The 22875-nt window shown below is 45.8% G+C and overlaps 1 protein-coding gene across 1 annotated transcript in view; it reads right to left on the bottom strand.

Annotated features, from left to right (window-relative positions):
- Nucleotides 1-6682: 6682 nt before the first annotated feature.
- LOC120841166 (enteropeptidase-like) overlaps nt 6683-22875 on the bottom strand; it is a 39335-nt gene continuing 23142 nt past the window's right edge. Inside the window, exons 2-6 of the mRNA XM_040212034.1 lie at nt 22631-22850; nt 21912-22140; nt 21704-21839; nt 21174-21439; nt 6683-6946 (exon numbers count right to left, since the gene is read on the bottom strand). Of these exons, the coding sequence (XP_040067968.1) occupies nt 6683-6946; nt 21174-21439; nt 21704-21839; nt 21912-22140; nt 22631-22850 (1115 nt within the window). The remainder of the gene's footprint in view (nt 6947-21173; nt 21440-21703; nt 21840-21911; nt 22141-22630; nt 22851-22875) is intronic.

Raw genomic sequence — 22875 nt, 5'->3', positions numbered from 1 at the left:
TCTTATCTCTGGGTTGTGGCGTAAAAATGTCTGGCGTCCCGATTTTTTTGCCTCCTTTTTTTTTGGAAGTGCGATACGGTCGTTTCTACGTTGACACTCTTATCGTCTTAGTTTAAACCTGTGCTTCGACGGCGTAAGGAAGTTTTGGTTGCTTTGTGTTTTCCTCGTTAACGCGTTCCGCATCAGTGCAGGAACGCTTCCACATCTGTGGCAGTTTGAAACACTCAAGCTTGTACTACCCAAAACAAGTTCTCATAAATCACTTTTCGCAGTGGCTCCTGTGCACCACAGAGGGCCTATGGGCAGCCCATACTGGGCATGCCCATGCTGCGCCAATGTGGCACCAACGTGGGTTCGTAGTGGCTGCCCGAGCCCACATTGCCCACGTAGGCCCCACGTAGGCCCCACGTGGGCCCCACGTGGGCCCAACCTGTTGTGCTAACCTGAGTAGTTTCTCTTTCGAGTCCAGAAAACGCTCATTGCCTGAGCGAACAAACGGTAGCCCATCTGCACGTCGCGTAGATCGGATGCGGCATACTCGAGTGCAAGGAGCTGTAATTCAGCCTTTTCTCTTTATCTGTCAGCGATCCTTATCTCCGAAAGCTTACTAAAAACTCCAGTTTAGCGGCTGTTTCGAACTACACAAATCGCAGTTTGAGAACGGTGAGCATAGGTATAAAGGCACGGGAACGTTTCGTAACGAAATCTCATACCCACAGAAAATTGCTTAACCGTCGTCTGTTTGATCGTTCCTGCATACATCATACCAAGACATGTCAGAACAATTGTTTTCTTTTTTTCATGTTGCGCGAGACGTCAAGGTCAAATTTTGACGTTAGTATCTGGCCACTAACCAGTAACGGGCGAAGCAGTGCCCGATGTCGCTTGACTTGTTCGTTTGCGCCGGGATCGAAGGAATGACTGTGTAGTTGGGGTTAGATTAAACTTTTCTGTCGCCAAGTTCAATGCCGTTCAAGGTTATGAGCAGGAAAGGCTTTTGTCGGATGGTATCTGAATTCCTGCGGCGGAGGGTCGGTTGGGGTACGTACATAAGAACAAGGAAGCGGGGATAAGCATCACAACTGTGATTGGTCCCACTTTGTGCGTCATCCTCTTTTTCCTTCCTCTGCGTGAGGATTTGCAGACGTTAAACAGTCACCAGCTGGCCTGCACGTTGGTTGTTTCTTCTATCAGGTAATGTGACGTTGCGGTATTACGTAAGACCACGACTTTATGTCTGAACCTCGCGAAACCTTTCTCAGTAAATCCGTGCCGGACGCCAGTCATCTTCACGCGCTGAAGCCCACCACGGTCATCGCAGCGCTTGGATCGATTTCCGCTTCCGCGGTTACGTCACCTGTGAGACACCTACAAAGGGAGCTGCCACAACATTTCATCCTCAGTGGGCACGGCGATTGTCGAGCAAGCATGTCGCCTAACCTCTGCTGGCTCTTCCTACAGGCGCTGTCATGCTTCTACGGATGCTCCAACGGGGAATGCAACATCACTAGCCACCTGGCCCCCACGCCCACGATGACGCTCAGTAAATCCGTGCCGGACGCCAGTCATCTTCACGCGCTGAAGCCCACCACGGTCATCGCAGCGCTTGGATCGATTTCCGCTTCCGCGGTTACGTCACCTGTGAGACACCTACAAAGGGAGCTGCCACAACATTTCATCCTCAGTGGGCACGGCGATTGTCGAGCAAGCATGTCGCCTAACCTCTGCTGGCTCTTCCTACAGGCGCTGTCATGCTTCTACGGATGCTCCAACGGGGAATGCAACATCACTAGCCACCTGGCCCCCACGCCCACGATGACGCTCAGTAAATCCGTGCCGGACGCCAGTCATCTTCACGCGCTGAAGCCCACCACGGTCATCGCAGCGCTTGGATCGATTTCCGCTTCCGCGGTTACGTCACCTGTGAGACACCTACAAAGGGAGCTGCCACAACATTTCATCTTCAGTGGGCACGGCGATTATCAAGCAAGCATGTCGCATAACCTCTGCTGGCTCTTCCTACAGGTTGGTTATTCATTCAGATCGTTTAGAAGTGATGATATTACGATTGTAGTTGTGTCGTGCCCACGGACTTTGTGTCACATTGCGCATGACTGTTTGTTAGTATGTACGCTTCTTTTGTGTGGGGATGTGGAGTCAAACCCGGGGCCTACAATTGAAGAAATGTTTCAGACAATCATTGATGGCCAAATCGCGATTAAAAGTGAAATATCTGAGCTCAGGGCTCGACACGATCGTAATGACAAAAAAATTGAAGACCTAACGTCTAAATGCACGGGAATCGAGAGAACTCTGAGCGATCTACAAATAAAGACTATGCAGATTGATTCCCTAAAGCAAACTGTAACTGCTCTTGAGCAAATTATATTGAAACAAAATGCAAAAATTACTGATCTGGAAGACAGAAGTCGCCGTTCAAACCTTGTAATCCATGGCATCCCCAAAACTCCCAATGAAACCGACGACCAATTAAAAAGAACAGTACTCGTTGAACTTTTTCAAGATAAACTGGCGTTGCGTGTTCGTCCGTGGCGCGTGCTCACAGGCTTGGTAAACATGGCTCCAAAAGACCGATTATTTTATACTTTCAGGATTACAATGAAAAAACGGAAATCCTTCGTGATGCTAAAAAACTTAAAGGCTCGAAAGTGTTTATAAACAATGATTACTCGCAGGCTACACTCATGAAAAGAAAAATGCTGTGGGAGAGTGCCAGAAACGATAAAGATAAAGGCGCCCGTGTTTATCTATTTAATGATAAGCTTCACGTGAATGACGATGTATTTCTATGGGACGAAAACAAAAATACACGCGCAAGTATTTCAACCCAGATGAAAACCACCCGTTCTGAATGACTTGTACCTAATCGTAAACAGTTTCGACTTTTGAACTTAAATGCACAAAGTGTCGTCAACAAATCACACGCACTTGAATCTATCCTTCTTACGCATGACCCGCATGTTTGTGTTATAACCGAAACCTGGCTTACTGATTACATTAGTGACGGAGAGGTATTTCCGGATCAGTACAATGTATTTCGCAGGGATCGTGATGGAAGGGGTGGCGGACTGGCTGTTTTACTTAAACCAGGCATTGAAGCGGTCCTGGAAACCCAAATAGAAAATCATGAAAGCTTGTTTCTACGCCTTAACTGTTGGGGCAACACTGTTATCCTTGGAACTGTTTATCGACCCCCCTCTGCTACTCCTGACTACTTGTGCAGGTTATTTGACCACTTGTTTAAATTTAGCAGCCATAAAATAATCCTGGCTGGTGACATTAATACCCCGTCCGTTGACTGGCCGAATATGTGTGGTTCTTCTTCTGCAACTGAAATTATTTTTGATATGATGTTCGCCTTTGATCTGACGCAGTTAGTTCAGGATCCAACCAGAGTACATGGTACAAGTCACTCAATTCTTGATCTTGTTTTCGTAAACAATTCGCTTAGTGATTGCACCATATCTGTTGAACAGGGTATATCTGATCACTATTTGGTCTTCTTGACTTGTTTACTTGAGCGCTTTTCACCTACAAAAAGAGTTATATATTCACCTTTCAAAGACTACTCGCGAGCTGACGATACTAGCATACTCGATTATCTTGACATAAATCTTGATAATTTCACTGATACAAATGTTGATACCCTTTGGCTAAAATTTAAGAACTTATGTGAATACTGCCTTGAAAAATTTGTACCTACAAAATACAAGCGTATTAATCGTAATAATCCGTGGATTAACAGAAATATCATACATCTCAAACGCAAGATAAAACGAGCGAAGAAATCAAGGCCAGTTAACTATGATGTCACCAATCAGCAGAGCGATCTTCGTAGCCCAATTGCAGTGGCTAGAAACAACTACTTCTCCGGTACGCTTCTAAACTATCTTAAACATGACCCCCAAAAGTTTTGGCGCTACTTGACTGAAACAAATAAGCCTGTTGAGCAAATCGTGGTGAATGACACTGTCTCAACTGATCCTGGTGTTATAGCGTGCCATTTCAATGAGTATTTTCAGTCGGTTTTTTCCGATATCCGTAACCATGATTATGTGATTTCCACCACATCAAACTATCACTCTGAGTTCATAACTTATTACGGCATAGTTTCTTTGCTGTTGTCACTGAAAACGAAAACACGTGCTGGTCCCGATAAGATTCCAAACACGTTTTTACGACGGTACGCTGAGTCCCCAGCCCATTATCTTCTCATTATTTTTCGTGCATCATACTCAAACAGCTCGCTGCCAGATGATTGGCGAACTGCCATAGTGGTACCTGTGCACAAAAAAGGGGATCGCCTAGCAGTTGAGAACTACCGTCCAATTTCCTTGACTTCTTCTTCGTGTAAATTAATAGAGCATATCATCTGCAGCCAAATCAATGAACTGCTGGACAGTCGTAATTTTCTAACAGAATTTCAACATGGCTTTCGCAAAGGCTTATCAACTACGACCCAACTCGTCACTACCATCCATGAGTTTGCGCAAATCCTCGATAGGGGAGGTCAAATCGATGTGCTTTTCCTGGACTTCAGAAAAGCTTTCGATAAGGTGCCTCATGAACAACTGCTTTGTAAACTTGAACAGCTTGGTCTTCCACATGGTTTTGTTAACTGGATTGCTGCATACTTGTCACATCGCACACAGTCTGTTTCCGTCGGAGGTTGCATCTCTCCAGTTCTGCCTGTAACGTCAGGGGTCCCCCAAGGAAGCGTTTTAGGTCCTCTTTTGTTCTTGGTGTACATTAATGATATTGTTTCAATCATTGACGCAGGTGTCCATATACGTCTTTTTGCCGACAATTGCATTATTTTTAAAGAAATAACTTCGAGCTCGGATCAGTTATTGCTAGATCATAGTTTGCATTCCGTTGTATCATGGTGCGATACGTGGAAAATGAAGCTTAACTCTGCTAAATCAACACTTTTACGTATTACAAAAAAGAAGCAACCCTTTGAATACATTTATAATATCGCGGACATCCCGGTTACTGTGGAGCGGGAATGTAAATATCTTGGTTTAATTATATCGGACACACTTTCTTGGTCTCCTCATATAAAACATATCTGTACTTCGGCATCCAGGAAGTTGGGTTTCATTAAAAGAAAGTTGACCGACGCTCCGATTCAGGTTAAGCTACATGCGTATTATTCATTAGTCAGATCCAAGTTGGAGTATGCAAATATCGTTTGGGATCCATTCACTCAGAAAGATATCCGGAAGTTGGAGATGGTGCAACGTCGAGCGGTTCGGTTTATTTACGGAAAGTATAGAAGGCTGGATTCACCATCTCAACTTATGCAGGCTAACGGAATACAGACTCTTCAGGCCAGAAGGAAACTAGCGCGGTTGAAATTCTTGTTTCATCTTCAGCAAGGACAGACTCGCGTAGACCCATTGCAATATATTTCCCCTTTAGCGTCGAGAGCTACGCGGCACAGACATCAGTTTTCACTAACACCCATTTTTGCGCGTACTAATATGTTTAAGTTTAGCTTTTTCTCTCGCACTATTAGCGACTGGAACGGTTTACCTCTCGAACTATTTATCGACACCAACTTTGTAGAAGGTCTCGAGCGTCTTGATAACTAACATGTTTTGCTTTGTACATTGCTGCACCTTCATCTTTTTCGCATGGACATTAGGATTGTATAAACCTTCATACTACATCTGGATAGGTCATTTTGTATTAGTGCATGATGGAATTACATACTGCTTGATGCTTGGTTTCCCCCCCTCCCCTTTTTTTAAAAATAATATATCCTGTATATTTGCTAGTTAGTTGTAAACCTTTTAATGTCGTGTTATTTGCTTTCGTTTTATGTGTGAATGTATATGTTTTATCCCACACCTACTTGGGCCTTCGATGGCTTGTAGTATCCTCTAAATAAAAAAAAATAAAAAAAAACGAGACGGCGTTGAGTGATGTCAGGTCACACGTCCACGTCACCTGACGTAAGGTCACGTGACGTCACGGCGTCTCGTGACCACGTCGAGTGACGCCAAGACATTTGACTTTATGGTATCACGTGACAGACCGACCTGACAACATAATATCACGTGACGTTTACTGCCTTCTAAACTAATTTAATCCATCGCTCAGTTAAGTGCTGCATCCCTCGAATTATAATTTTCAAAATAAGCGTTTCTGAACATTTTTCTTTAATCAATCTGCGAATGGTATTTCCAAGGAGCGTTCGGAATAACCCTACTGGGAAAGAAAATATCACTTTAGTGACCACAGATGTCATCTCGAAACTGCGAATAAAAGATTCTTGCTAAAAAGAAAAAAAAGGTTATTTCCTTGCATTTTGAGCACGAGTATAGGAGGAGGAAAGACCGTTTACATTATGAATTTAGCCGGTGACTGCGCCAGACGTAAGGAATCCAGTTTACAACCAGTCTAGAGTGATAGAAAAGGTAACAGTAGAGGCCACTTCCACCAGCTCCCCTGCTCACTCACCGTATTTTCAGTACCAGTTTTCATCGAGAGCAATACCACATATTTGCACGAAGCAAGTAAGATCAGAAATGTAGGAAAATAAAACTGTACACAGGCGTAAATAGTTTTTCTTAAATTTTTATTAACTCAGGATCTCTTATGGTTCTACACACATGTTATAGAAATTATAGAAGGTAGATGCCTTCAGGATGTCTTATGGTTCTACAGACATGTTGTAGTACTGATAGAACCTCTTTACACACTCTTTACGGGCCTCCTCCGTAGCACACGTGGAATTTTTGTCATTATGACTTCCATGTTTCAAAAATTTCGAAATTAGCGAGTCCACGAAAGGAAAGACCTTCACAAAGAGCGAAGGTCTCTCTGGGATAAAGCAGTCATCTGGCCCGTCAGAAACCACACCAATAAGAGTCCACCGACCGTTATCTTCGTACATCAAGGGTCCTCCGCTGTCTCCCTGAAAATAAAGCGTAAGATATTATTAGACTGAATTTGATGTTTTATACTAAAAAGAAAGATTCGAAATATGTGTTTATGAAACATAACACGTTTCTCAGCGTGATTTACTAACAGTAATAATGCTAATGTTACAGCGTTCTGCATGTTTTCAGGTTGTAGCGCATGAGCGTTAATGACTCCTACGCTCTGCTGTAAGATATAAAAATACCAAGAACGAACAAAAGAACAGACATCAAGGTTTTGCTTGTAAACTGAAAGCATCTATTTGAGAAATTTTCTTGTTGACCTTAAAGGACGAACGAGGTTATATCTCTCAATTTATCTATTGTAAGAACAGTACATATCCGCCGTTATTCACGTAAACTTCCAATATATTGACCAGTCTTGATATTCGTAGACCGAGCACTGCAACTCAACCTTTACGATATTGATGCATACTAAGCTGCACAAATGTTGGGTCTCCAGATATTTCCTTTGATAGCAATAAAGCATAAACAAGAGGAAGTAAGAATTTTTTTCGGGTTAGCATGCTTCTGGTATTTGTAATTGGGAGCTGCTCTACAGAGTTTATGAAAAAAAATCCTGTAGTTTTATTCGTGCAGAACAGTGTAGGATATAACTAAGCGTACAAGAACGTTACCATCTAGATCGCAAGCAAGGCGCACTTCTGGATATAACAAGAAATTATGATACTTCGCTTGAGGACTAGTGCGAGCGAAAAAAAAGCTACAACTAATCATTGATGCTAACTCTTTCCTTAGAGCATGCTTTCAGTGAATAACTACAAGTTTCTGTTAGTGACACAATGAGAGTGCGGGCTGATTATTCTGGTCACATAGCAATAGTGAGTTAAATTGTTGAGCATTTCACACAAACATGCTTCACAAATGAAGCGCAGCCGAACTTACAACGAATTCTACAGAGGCAGAAGTATGTTTCTTGCGGCGTAATCTTAGGAACTATTTCTTTTAATCTTTCCTTCTCAGAGCTGGTTGACGTTGTCAAAAGGAACGCGCGAAGATTACCCATGGGCGACGTTAGTTGAATATAGTTCATCGACTAGAAAGGTGCACAGCATGATCACTTGAGCATGGGACCGGTTACCATCGAAACCATAGCAGACATTTGGGTTGTGGTTTCTGTCCAATCGCTGCTGTGACGCGTCTAGATAAAAAATTTAATTGTCGGGAGCATGTACCTTTTGGATGTGGTAACCCGCAACGCCTACCAGATATCGCGGGATATACACCTTTTCCGCGTAGTCGTCGCCATCTTGCGTGTTGCAGCGGCAGCCGCGCCGTCTGGCGTACGGTTGTTGTGCGGCCATTTTGGTATGCGGAGAGCAGCGTTGTTCCTAGCTCCCGCGTTGTCCCCATTGACCCCGTGCATCGTATCTTCATTGTTTTCCCTTTAGTGAGTTCTTAATTTGTTTGTTATTGAAAGTGTGAATTGTTCTTGTGTTCTGGCGGGTTTATTCGCATTCATCGCGCCCGTTGTTGCGCCAACCGCGCCGAGAGGTTCGTCGCCAGCGTCGCCGGTAATCGAAATCGGAGGTATGTTCACTTTTCCTGAGCATGTTTACCAGTGTTTACTCTTCGTGTGTTGTTGTTTGTGAAGAATGACAGCCTTCTGCGAATGACTAACGGAGGGTTTCTATGTGCGAGCGAGGGCGACCCTGGGCATAGAAGTATCATCGTTTTATCGTAGAAATACTCACATTGGGAGTTGGCGACACGGGCCGAACGGTTTATTGTTATGGTGCACCGTCGAGGTACGATCGCTAGTTACCGGGACATCTCTACTTCGTATGACGCCCAGATGCGTCGGAACTAGTCAGGAGATGGGAGTGAAAGGGGAGGGGGGGAGGGCGACGACGATTTTGCGCCCTCTTTTCGTATTGTTTCTATTAACGTATTTTGACGGGCGTCGCTACCGAGCAACACACAAACTTTTAGTGCACATCCTCGTAGGAATGAACGGAATGAAAAACAAGACTTGAGTAGCCAATAACAATCAATACACCCAGGGTCTTACATATGCACCACCAAGCTGCAAAATTCTTTCTACATTTGACTTGTCGAGGCCTATTACTGCACTTGTAGATGTCCGTTTCTATTCTGCCTATTTGATCTTTTTATGTGCTGATATTGCACCGCTTCCCCGCTTATATCAGCGGGGAAGCGATGCAAAGTGTATACGTTACAGCCGCATTCGCTTTGCGACTTTTTGTGTTCGGTGCACAATTTGTCGCGCGCTATATTCCGTTTTCGGAAATTGCTGCTGCAGCCAACGACTGCGCTGTGGTAGCCCGATGACCAAATATGCGCGGACATGATAAATCGACGTATTAACCCACCTTATTACAACTCACTTCGCTGTCAAGGGCTTCAAAACCCATTTAACGCGCACCACTTGAGCTCCTTGTCAACCGGCTAGGCCTGGTCCCGCATACCGTAAGTGTTAGAACCGGAAGAACTATTCCCGCTGTGCGACGAGTCGCCGAGTCGAGGCTACGCACGTTACGCGCTGGGTCGAGATTGGACGGAAAAGGTGCATAGCCCATATAAGCAAACGGCGAACTGGGAACCAGCGCACTGCGGCGGAGTGACCGAGCGGAACGCTACATTTCCTTTCTGCTCCTCAGATGGGTGCTTCTTTTTTTTTTTTTCTTCTCTCACCGCACACTTCGGTCGACTGCGCTCTCCCGTACTGAGCCATTTCTCATATCGAAGAAAATTCTTGCTCAGCATGTATGAAAGAAGTGACGAATGATAGTAAAGCGTTAAAATGCACAAACTGCAACAGCGTGTACCATATTATAAAGTGCTCGGGAGTCACATAAAAAGCCCAAAAAGCGGTAAATCCGCTGACTTGGCGCTGTGCAACCTGTAAACTGTACACCCTACGTCAAAAGCAGCAGGGAGATGACCAGATTGCACAGGACACTGCCAAAACTTCAGATCACGGACAAGCGGCTATATTGGCGCAAAAAGTGCAGACAAACAGAAAGATGACCGCGGTTTTGACTACGATTGAAAACATCGAAAAGAAGTTGAATCTGAAGCCTGTGCAACATGACGCCAAGATCCAAAAACTGGGTGATCATGAGAAAACCATTGAATTTATTAAAAATCAGTGAAGTTTCTATCTATAGAGTACGACGATCAGCTAAAAAAGATCCACTCACTAACAACTGTCACGAACAACCTAAGGAAAAGAACAAAGGAGATCGAACTGCTTACATTTGACAATGATGCGCGAATAAAAGACTTAGAGTGGGTAGTTTAAAATATAGACCAATATGAAGGAAGGAGAAACATTGCCATCCATGGGATTGTCCCAAACGAACACGAAGACCTGCCAACAATTCTGAAAATCTAGCAACCAGGCTAGACCTGCCTTTCCAAAAGCCAGATGATGTCGAGGCCATGCACAGACTAAGAGCGAGATATGATAAGAGTGCTTCGATTATTGTCCGATTCAACGACAGATCGGAAAGAGACCGGTAAGCCACAGAGCGCAGAGCGCTAAAGGCGAACCATACCTTCGTCAATGAGAAGTTGACGCAACTGCATAAATGGTTGTTCTGGAACGCAAAGGAATGTGCAAGGAAAAGGGAATACAGCTTTGTTTGCATGGGAAACGGAAAAATAATGGTCAGGCAACGCGAAGGATCGGCAGTGATACGTATCGACAGGGAAGATGACTTGAACAAAATTCGATAAAATGGCCACATGTACAACCTGTTGCACTTGTGCACTTAAGGACTGGAATAGATATTGCCACGCTCGTCGGCGAGCGACCGAGTGCGTGGCCGAGTGGTTACCGTGCTTGACTGTCGCGCGGAAAGTCTGGGTTCGATTTTAGTCAGTGGAATGCTCGTTCATTTGTTCTTTCAATATTGCGTTCTAGTGTGTTCGAAAACATTCTCGTATGATCGAGTTACGAATGTTCCAGTCGCCGAACAATCTAGGCCGATTGTTCCAGAACCCAACGCGCGTACATAAGGGACTCCGCGTGCTGATCTGCAGTCAGTCTCCCCCAGCGTTCGACTCTGCTGTTACGCCGACTTCGATGCCCACGACGCTCTGTTATTATCTTTTGTACCCTTTTATTTTTTTGGCACAAGTTCGCCACATTAAACGTTTATTTCTTCCTGTTTATTTATTGGTTTTTGGTCACCACCCGTGACATTTTCGTGGAGGTGCGGCGTACCGCACGCCCGTGCAGCGTTCCCCTCCAAGGGCCCGCAGTGCAAGTACGATTCCCAGCTCGGTGAGGAGACCACTCACCGCAGAACCTGAAACTCGGACCAGCCGCCGCACCAAGGGAGAGGCTCCTGAGTAAGGTTTACTGCTGGACAAGCCGAAGCCGAAGAAGACGACGATGCCCAACCAGTCGCAGAACCCCGCCGCTCCTGCGTCGTCTACCTACCCGTCGCTCCCCGGACACCGGCTCCCTTCCACGGCGAAAACCACGAAGACACCGACGACTCGGTCCAGCAGTCATAACGGGTGGACACCAGAACAGTGTCTACAGAATGCGTACTTCGCCTTGGAAGCAACCGCCCGAAACTGGTTCGAGAACCACGAAGCTTCGATCACGTCCTGGGAGCAACTCAAGCCTGAGTTGCAAAGAAAATTCACGAACCAACAACGAAAAGAACGCGCCGAAGAGCTTCTTCAAGCGAGGATCCAAGGCCCTAACAAGACCGTCGTTAGCTTCGTGGAAGATGTCCTGCGACTGAGCAACCGCGCCGATCCTGAAGCATCCGAAGCGAAGAAGCTCAGAGTCTTGATGCGCGGCGTGAAGGAAAACATTTTCGGTGGTCTTGTGCGAAGCCCGCCTACCACAGTCGAAGGCTTCATGACGGAGGCTACCAACATCGAACGTGCCCTTCAAGCACGAGCCACCCACTATCACCGAGTTCCCGGCGTCGGTCCCTTTTCTTCTTCAGGCTGCAACACCACGGACATCCGCGAGATAATCCGGGACGTCGTCCGGGAGGATATCAAGAAGCTTCTACCTGCCGCCGCAAGCCCAGCTTTGCCCTCAATCGCCGAGATTATCAGGGAAGAAGTCCAGCAAGCGCTGCAGCCTGAGGTTCTCGTCAGCACCGCTCCGGAACCACCAAGGTTGAGTTACGCCGCAGTGGCCCGACGGCTACCACCTCCTCGTCGCACCTATGTCGCGCCGAGCCGACGTCAATCTCCTGCGCCGCAGCACGACCGACGCCACGACGACCAGGTCCACTACGCCTTCCCGGAACCTCGCGCACCCCACAAGACCGACGTGTGGCGAACGCCCGACTGACGCCCTCTGTGCTTCCATTGCGGAGAACGGACCACACCTACCGCCGATGCCCATACCGACGACTCGGGCTACGCGGGCTCCACCCGAACGACCCGCGCCCCGTCATGGTGAACGCCCTACTGAGATCGACAAGTAACTGCGACGACCTCATTCCCCCGAGCCCGCGTCCCGTTGAGAGTTCCGGTCGCCGTCACCGCGACGTCCAGCTTCGCCAACGCACCGACCACGACGTGAAAGCCTGTCCCCCCTCGCTCCTCGCCGGGGAAACTAGGCGCGGCCACCCGTGGAGGTGGAGTTGCCGAAGACGTTCGACGCCAAGATCCTCCACGAACGTCGTAGCGCCCCCACTCGAACGCCACCAGAGACCAAAACGACGCCCCTGCAGTGGTGTCCAATAACCTAAACGTAGTTATCGACGACCAGGACACATCAGCACTCGTGTACACCGGAGCAGACTACTCAGTGTTGAGTGGGAGGCTCTCCCGCCGCCTTCGAAAAGTCACGACGTCGTGGGATGGACTGCAAATACGAACCGCCGGAGGGCACCTCATCACACCAATCGGGAGATGCACTGCTCGCGTCGAGATCCGCGGTGAGACGTGCCCTGTGAAGTTCGTCGTTCTACAAGACTGTTCCAGAGAGATTATTCTCGGCATGGACTTTCTGTGTGAATACGGCGCCGTCATCGACCTTGGTGAGAACAGATTGACGCTGCGCAAGCCTGTTCCGTCTTCCGAGAAACCTCGAACAGCGTCAGCCGCCGTCCGATTCACTGCCGACCACGTGAACCTGCCGCGGCGATCAAGTGTTGTCGTACCCGTAGTGGCCGATGCAGCTACCTGCGGCGAAGTTGTTCTTGAAGGCAACCTTCAATTACTCTTAGGAAGAGGAATAGGCGTCGCAAGAGGAGTGGCTGAACTTCAGGATGGGCGCACCGTGGTCTTCGTGACGAACTTTCGACAAGAAGCGCAACACCTCACGAAAGGTGCCGGTATAGGCCACGTCAAAGAGATTCGGAACTCCGCCGAAATCGCCGCGATTGCTGAAGAATCATTCCCACCTCAGCAACACATTATGCCGCCAGCGCAGCTTGACATTGACCCCAAGCTTCCAGGCCCGAAACGACGGCAGCTAAGTTACCTCCTCGCGGAATACAGTGACTGCTTCGCGACGTCGTCGAGGGTGCGCCAATCCGCCGTTGAGAAACACCGCATCATTACCGAGGACGACGCGCGCCCTGTGAATCGATCGCCGTACAGAGTCTCCGTTAAAGAAAGGGAGGTGATCCAGGAGCAAGTGCAAGAGGTGCTGAACGACGACATAATCCAACCTTCAAGCAGTCCGTGGGCCTCTCCAGTTGTACTGGTTAAGAAGGACGGAACGCTTAGGTTCTGCGTGGACTACCGGCAGCTGAATGCAGTGACGAAAAAAGATGTTTATCCACTCCCTCGCATCGACGACACGTTAGACCGGCTGCACCACTCCCGATACTTTTCATCCATGAACCTGAAGAGCGGCTACTGGCAGATCGAAGTCGACGAACGGGACCGAGAGAAGACAGCTTTCGTCACGCCAGATGGGCTGTACGAGTTCCAGATGATGCCCTTTGGACCGTGCACGGCTCCAGCAACTTTCCAGCGTGTCATGGACACCGTGCTGGCAGGACTGAAGTGGCAGAGCTGTCTCGTCTACCTCGATGACGTCGTAGTGTTTTCCAGCGACTTCGACGAGCACTTGCGACGACTCCGAGCAGTTCTCCAAGCCATACGGACCGCCGGACTCACCCTGAAGCCGTCAAAGTGTCGGTTCGCCCATGACGAACTGAAGTTCCTAGGTCACGTGCTTAGTAACGAAGGCGTTCGTGCCGACCCAGAGAAGACTCGCGCCGTCGCAGCATTTCCAGCACCGACAGACAAGAAGGGCGTGCGAAGGTTTCTTGGACTATGTGCCTACTATCGGCGCTTCATCCGGGATTTTGCAAAGATTTCCGCACCGCTCACAAACCTCACAAAGGACGCCGAGAAGTTCGAATTGGCCGAGGAGCAGCAGCAGGCATTCGACGAGCTGAAGCGACGACTGCAGACTCCTCCTGTTCTAGGAGATTTCGACCAAGATGAGGAAACCGAAATTCACACGGACGCAAGTAACGCTGGACTTGGCGCGGTACTGGTTCAAGTGCAAGAACGCACCGAGCGAGTTATCGCCTACGCAAGTCGGACACTGTCCAAGGCGGAGAAAAATTACTGCACGACTGAGAAAGACTGCCTTGCGGTCTTTTGGGTAATCACGAAGTTTCGTCCGTTATTGTACGGGAGCCCGTTCCGTGTAGTCACGGACCACCACTCGCTCTGCTGGCTTGCGAACCTCAAGGACCCGTCAGGACGCCTCGCTGGATGGAGTCTACGACTACAAGAGTTCAATATGACTGTGGTCTACAAGTCAGGCCCCAAGCACAGTGACGCTGACTGCCTGTCCAGAGCCCCCGTCGAAACACCTTCCGGCAGCAGCAACGACGATGACGACGAGTGCTTCCTAGGTGCAGTGAACACCGACGACATGGCACGACGTCAAAGAGACGATCCTGAGTTGCGCGCGTTAATCGAGCACCTCGAAGGAGGAGGGGCTACTGTCCCCCGTGTCTTATCGAGAGCCCTGCCGACTTTCGTCCTCTGACAAGGTGTAGTTTACGAGGAGAACTTCGGAGACAACAGCACACCATGGCTGCTGGTAATCCCTACCGACCTTAGAGCGGAGATCTTCCAAGCCTGCGACGACGACCCGACGTCCGGACACCTTGGTTACAGCCATACGCTGGCCCGAATTCGTGAAAGGTATTACTGGCCCAAGCTGCCGAAGACCGTTCACTTCTACACACGGTCCTGCCACGAGTGCCAGCGACGCAAGAAACTGCCGACTAAGCCGGCAGGTCTCCTGCATCCGATCGCTCCCCCGACCGCACTGTTCCAGCAGATCGGAATGGATCTACTTGGTCCTTTCCCACCATCGACGCAAGGAAACAGATGGATTATTGTCGCCACAGATTATCTCACAGCGTACGCCGAAACGAAAGCCCTTCCTGCAGGGACTGCTGTGGAAGTCGCCAAGTTCTTTATCGAGTCCATCATCCTCCGGCACGGCGCTCCCGAAGTTTTAATCTCACACCGTGGATCATCGTTCATGGCCCAGCTGACGCAAGAAATCCTTCGTCTCAGCCACACCAGCCATCGGCGCAGAACGGCGCACCACCCGCAGACCAATGGGCTGACGGAGAGACTCAACAAGGCCATCGCCGACATGGTTATCATGTACGTCGACGTGGAGCACAAGACATGGGACGAGGTGTTGCCGTAGGTCACATTTGCCTACAACACGGCCGTGCAAGAGACCACCGGGGCGATACCATTCCAACTGGTTCATGGTCGCAAAGTAACGACAATGCTGGACGCGATGTTACCCCACGAACCCGCTGTCGACGGAAGCGACGACGCCCAGGTGGTTGCCCAAAGGGCAGAAGAAGTCCGCCAGCTCGCCAGACACCGTATTCAAGCCCAACAACGTGTCGACACTCGCCGCTACAACCTTCGTCGTCGGGACGTCCACTTCCAACCCGGAGACAGGGTGTCGGTGTGGACACCGATCCGGCCGCCGTGGCCTCAGTGAGAAACTCCTAAAGCGCTACTTCGAGCCCTACAAAGTACTTCGTCGACTCGGGGATCTGAACTACGAGGGGATGCCCAACGGAACACGGACTTCATCACGCCGCGCTCCACGACCGGAAGTAGTCCACGTCGTGCGCCTCAAGCCGTACTACGCACAATAAGACTGCGAACTGTGATCTTGTGCACCGCTTGATAGGATTGTGTTTCGCGAGCCTCCGTATGTTCCCACTCTTTTGTTTGTTTCGCTCTGTTTTGTTGCCTTTTACGTGGCATCGAGACGATGCTTTTTTAAAGGGGGGAGTAATGCCACGCTCGTCGGCGAGCGACCGCGTGCGTGGCCGAGTGGTTACCGTGCTTGACTGTCGCGCGGAAAGTCTGGGTTCGATTCCAGTCAGTGGAATGCTCTTTTATTTGTTCTTTCAACATTGCGTTCTAGTGTGTTCGTGAACATTCTCGTATGATCGAGTTCCGAACGTTCCAGTCGCCGAACAATCTAGGCCGATTGTTCCCAGAACCCAACGCGCGCACATAAGGGACTCCGCATGCTGATCTGCAGTCAGTCTCGCCCCAGCGTTCGTCTCTGCTGTTACGTCGACTTCGACGCCCAGGACGCTCTGTTATTATCTTTTGTACCCTTTTATTTTTTTGGCACAAGTTCGCCACATTAAACGTTTATTTCTTCAAAGCCATGACATATTACATGAACTAAAAATAGATTCTAATAATGTAGTACTTCCAATACTTCTTGACCTGACAAACGCATTTGACACAATTCACTATTTCATATTACTACATAACACAGAAACCCTTGGCTTACAGGGGAACTTCCTAGATTTGTTTAAAAAAATACTTTTTGAACCGGACGCAAACAGTTCGGAAAGAACAAAATGCTTCAGTGACACCGTGCACACAACTTGCGGCGTGGCTCAGGGATCTCGTTTAAACCCTGTGCTTTTTAACATCTACATGAACGGTCTTGCCTAGCTCCCTCTAAACTCTAACCTCTATGAATACGCTGACGATACAGCATTAGTCCTGGCAAATAAAAATTATGACAATGCAGTCAAAAGCAAGCGAAGTGACTTAAATAATATAATGAAGTAGCTTTCTGAAAACTCTATATTTGACAACAATGACAAAAACAACCAATGTGCTTTCGAACGCACCACTGCCGTACTAAACTTACAAAACTCATCTTTTTACATACAACTCAACGCACTCAGTGCAGCTGTACGCCCCTTTCATACACCAAAAAAACACAAAATATCTACGCACGTATTTTGACGAGCATCTGTCGTTGAATTTGCATGAAGATCACCTAATAAATCACTTACGAACAATATCATCCTACTTATACAAATTGCGGAAGCCCGCACAATTTTGGCTAAGACGATTAATTTAGCGAATGTTAGCAGAGTCACAACTAAGATATGTAAGTATTATCTCTGCATCCTGACTTCGAAAAACCAAGAATCAATAAGTTATGAAAAGGATGGTGCAGAACATCGCCTATGAAGCAAAACCTGAAAATATAGTGTTTGGAGATATCCTGTAAGAGCTTCACCTATTGACAGTAAATAAACTGCGCAAATTCGTCATTCTAACGAATTATTACTTCACATCCGAGTTTTAAATGGACACCATCAAAGAAAGACAACTGTGAAACACGGAAAAGCTTCAGATACCAAAAATATAGACCAACTATGGAACTAGGCTCCGCATATTTTGTGCCTGCATATGTCAACCAAATTCCTTAAAAATTTCACACCCTCCACTCCTTAAAATACGTAAAAGAAGGAAACGAGGAAGTCGTGTATAAAGAAAACTGAAGGTTAACTAGTCGTTCTCCTGAGCTCTTTTTTTATTCTTTCCTGCGTACCTTGGCCGAGTACAAGATTAACAATGAAGCGAAATCTTCATGCGTTCTCCAATTCCCTGAGTACAGCATTAAAATTACTTGTAGATTTCCACCAGATACCTTGACAAGTCGCGTTGGTTTATTAGTTGCCATTGTGTATTTTCCCTTGGGACCCTTATCCTCGCTTTCGTCGTTTGTTGGAATCCTGACTGTTCTTTTGTTGTTTGTGAGTATTTGGCAAATTGGTCACACTGCAATTTCCCTAGTAGTGTGTACGTGATATCTAAAATATAACGAATATCGCTTGTCTCTATTTTGTTTCTTTTGTGCATCAACACTAAATTGTTGTTTGAAGAAAGTGTTTGTAGAGTTCTGATAACGAAGTACCCACGTAAAAACATAGTTTGAATTGACATCCCGTTCTCACGCACAAGCACGCAACTGCTTTTGTGAGATGGTATCTTTTTTTGTACCTTGATGGCATACTTGGGTAGTAATTCAATTACAGTAATTAAATTACTGTAATTTAATTACTTTTCCTAGTAATTTGTAATTGTAATAATTACTTTTGGCTGAAAGGAATTGTAATTGTAATTTAATTACTTTCTAGCATCAGTAATTGCTAAATTTCAGGCACAATTACAATTACTTTTGCAAGATTTTGCGGCGGTGGCGCTTTTCCCCCCTGGCCACGGCGACGAGAGCACGACCGAAGCAATAAAAGAGAGAGTCTCCCAACCTGCTCAAAAAAAGGGAAAAGGAAGGCTGGGATAGAACGGAATGAAGGATTTTGTAGACTGCAAAACGATTTAATGAAGAATTTCAGAAATAATTTGATAAATGAGGGCTTCATTCGCGTCCGTTTTCGTTCCTGTCGTAGTTGAATCTGACTCTTCGTCTCGTTCGCTTCCTGTTGCTCCTGTTTCTAGGGGTCTTTCTTATTTCTCATTCCCACACGGGGGTATGGGGGTCGAAGTCGAGCTGGTTGGCTCCGATCACATCATCCGGTCGAGGCGGAGAGGTTCGAAGTTTTCCTTACGCGTCTTCGCCGCTAGCATATTCGCTTACATATTTCAGTCAAGTTTGGGGACTTTTTTGTTCATGTAATTATTCTCTTTTCTTTATGAGTTTTCACGTCTTTCTCCTCTATCTCGTGTGTTGGTACCACTAACAGAGGGTCGTGCTACTCTAATATCGAGGCGAAGAAGCGCAGTTTAGCAACAACAGTTGGAAGTAAGGCAGGGTGAGTCGTGTTAATTAGACCTGCTGCTTCTTTGCTTCTTCGCCTGACATGACGATCCTAAATTTATTATATATCTCAGGAGCTTTTTTTTTTTTTTTTTTTTTTTGGTGTTACCGTGCACTGAATTAACCCAGAATCCCTGGCAAGAGAGTTGCTGCTATTGTGACACTAGTTTTGTGGAAGCGACCGCAGTTCGCGTGCTACGGTTACCCACATCCGACATGTTACAAGTCCACAGACAGGGAGAGGCAGCGAATCACCGAGTTTTATGATACCAGTACTGTCGCATATTTGTTTCCTTGTATTATTTTTAAGTTTATTTTTTGTTGGTTTGACTTGGATACCATTTGCACAAGCTCTAAAGAGATTCACCTCGCACCTGTGAATTTTGTCGCCATTTATTTTTATTTTTTGAGAATATAAGAAATCAGAAGTTCATTACTCCAAACTATTAAGTTCTATAATCCATTTAACAAATTTCATAAAAGAAAAGTACAATGCGTGACATTTATACAGCGGCCATATAACTCGTTTACAGTTATATGGCCCAAGGTGGGTAACTCTCAGAAATAAGTAATTGTAAAGTAATTGCATTACTTTTAAAAAGTAATTTGTAATTGCAATGAACTACTTTCGCGTAGTAGTAATTGTAATTGTAGTTAAACTACTTTGGGGGCTAAGTAATTGTAATTGTAATTAAATTACATTTTGAAAGTAATTTACCCATGTATGCTTGATGGCGGATCTGTGAATAAGCTAATATTATTATTACTACTTAGATGTGGCGCGCCGCTTTTTCTAAGCTGATTGACAGCGCCACTAACGACAGCGTTCGCGTTGCATCGTATAGTGAAACGCTACCCACCCAGGCCTCATCTAATGATCCCGCAGAGTCTAGGCCCCGTCTGCATACTGCCGCGGTCATCTTTTTTGATTTCGCTCTGGCGTACCCGCGTCCAGCGTTGCTCTGCATGCATTTTCATGTCATTCGACCAGCAGCAATTCTCCAAGCTCGGGCTCAATCGTGTGTTGAACAATACTCCGCATGTTTTCCGTTTATCTGCACCGGAATCTGCGTCTGCAGAGCGTTTGTTTGTTCTTCGGTCCGAATATCACGACTGCACGATATTCCTCACTGCCCGTAAATAATAATATCTATAGTAAAAGTATTTATTCCTTCACTAATAGTTTGATTGCTCTCCCTCGGCGGCGGATTGAATATACGTACAGGAATGTAGGTGATCGTGGTGGGTTTCACGTGCATATGGAGGAGATATGTCTTTTCGATCTCCAGATCTCGTTAAGAAAGGAAACGCCGATTATGACCCAGAACGTGTCCTTTCTTTGAGTAGAATGTATTAATGTGCAATTTAGGTGCTATACAACATTGAGAAGGTAGTTTAGTAACACAAGCAAATTGGAGAACCTTAGATTAATATACATATCATGCAAAACTTCTAGACAAATCAAGATGCTTGAGACAAACTTAGTTTTTCACCAGATGAACAGAGCGGCGTTTATCTTCAAAGTCCTGCAATGCATGGGATACACTATTTAATATACACTCGTCTCCATTTGATAAGAAAACGTTAAAACCTTTCGTGAGAGAAGGAGAACCAATGTTGAATAATTTCCTCCCTAGAGTTAGAGAAAAAAGTAATTGGTGTATAAGTCTCGTGACAGATATTTCCGTGCTACACTTAGCGGGAAAACAATGTTTTTCCTGTTAAATCTAGCGGGAACGCTAAATTACCGTAAAGACCACCTGACAAGTCACGTGATGTAAATTTTTTGTGTAAATTTCGCAATATTTTTAAATAGGTTTTTAAATCACGAGACATCAATTTTGTCGCCAAATTTAACGAAAAAGATGAGTTGGTACTCAGATAACGTGATTTCGATTTTCCTGCTCAATTTAGCGCAGCAACCCAGCTTTTAACGTTAGAGGACAGGCAACGTCAATTTTCTCTCTAAAAAGCGGTGAAATGATGACACGGACGGACGGACGATCGGCTCGACAAACATTTAGGACTAAAGCGTTACACTAAAATGAACTGCATGCTTTATGAACTTAGATGCACGAAGGAATAAGATGTATTATATGATATTTGAGTGTTATAGGAAACGCAATTCAAGGATTTTCTTTACTCACGCGACATGTCCCTCCACTTGTGCAAATGATATGGTCAGGAACTTTGGTTTTCATTTGGGCAGAGCATTGATCCTGATCCATGAGATCTAATTTTCTTTCTATCAGTGTGTTTGTGTCTCCAAATATTAACAATTTTGCTTGTTCCGTTTGTGATTCGACGCTTGTTCCTTCACTTGATGTTTTGTTTATGGGTTTCTGAATCTCAGGGCCTTCTATTTCTTCTTCGACTTCATGATCACCTTCATATTCTTCTAGAGAGTAATACTCTGGGAGTAAAACAAATATTTATTTTAAATAATAATAAAGGCCATACGAATGTTTTTACATTCCAGGGCATTACTGGTCATACCAGCATGTGTGAAACACCAACCGCCATCTGATCATCGTACAAGCTATATGTCACAAAAAATATCATAAAAGTATTTTTTAATTACCAGTTTAATATGTAAAATATGAAATCATTCAAAGTTCCGGAGTTGTATTTTGTAATGATTCTCGTCTGTAGTAAATATTAAAATCAGGCCATTTACCATATATTGTTCCCCAGCCAGCAGCATATGATGCATTCCTTGCAGGGCGATCGACGCAGTTTTCCGGAAGGCAGATTGGCTGAATATAGTCAGTATAGTTGACTTTCGTTTTTAATTTTACAACAGCAATGTCTTTCTGTGAAATTAATATTGACAAAACCATGATGCACAACATTTAATGATGTTACGACCGTTGCTATTTACGCACCATGAAAAGGCTACAGTTGTCTTGAATAGGGGCGCAGATGCTTTCAACTTCAATACAAACGACCTGGATTTGGGGATCCTCATTGTATTCTTCATCTAATTTTGGAAATACTTCCGCATTTCTGGTGGTCTTTTTGCGTATATTAGCATCTTGTGGAGTGTTACATTGAGAAACATTGGTTTTGAGTGTGGTTCCCAGTCGAACTGAAAACTTATGAGCGTCTTGATTTCTTTAATTATAAAGAAGAAAAAAAAAACAGAGACAGTTATTGTTACCTAATTCAGTAAGTTTTATATTGACAAATAATAAACAAATTGCATTAATGCACTTGAGATACAACTTGCGTCCTACCCCTTTGACTGGCACAATATCGTTTATTGGCCTGAAGTTAGAAATTCATATTCGAGTCTAAAGGCTACTTTTCTCACCGCGTATAATCTGAATGCCTGACACGCGATAATTGTTTAAACTTTAAAGAAAAATTTGATTATCGTTGTGTTGTCTAATTATGTTCCGCCATCGAATGCAAATTTAACGCTGCGAAAAGCGGAAACGCGTGTGTTGCTTCATGCCTCAAACCGCACTGCACAGGGAGTGGCTGAATAACCCTTCAAACTAACGAAGAACGGACTGGGAATATGCGAGGCAGCAATTAAGTATTATATGAAAACAAATGAAAATACACATATTCATTAAATTGGAAAACAAAAATCACTTACCGAAAACAATGTGCTGCCGTTACCACATAATCCTCGCCAATTAAGACCCCTCCACATGCAAAGGTATCATTTGAATTATAGAATGCGACCATCCAGGGCCAGTGATCCGCGGGAGCCTGGGTACCATTGATGATTCTTGCAGAAATATGTTTTACTTTTTGGCGCTTTCCGCACTTATATTGCGCATCCTTTTCGTCTGTGAGTGATTGACTTGCAGATTCTGTAATCATCCAAGTTGGCGAGTG

This window comes from Ixodes scapularis, unplaced genomic scaffold, assembly GCF_016920785.2.
Source record: "Ixodes scapularis isolate PalLabHiFi unplaced genomic scaffold, ASM1692078v2 PGA_scaffold1__304_contigs__length_218370807, whole genome shotgun sequence".
Taxonomy (NCBI): Eukaryota; Metazoa; Arthropoda; class Arachnida; order Ixodida; family Ixodidae; genus Ixodes; species Ixodes scapularis.
This window is presented reverse-complemented; position numbering and strand designations above follow the sequence as displayed.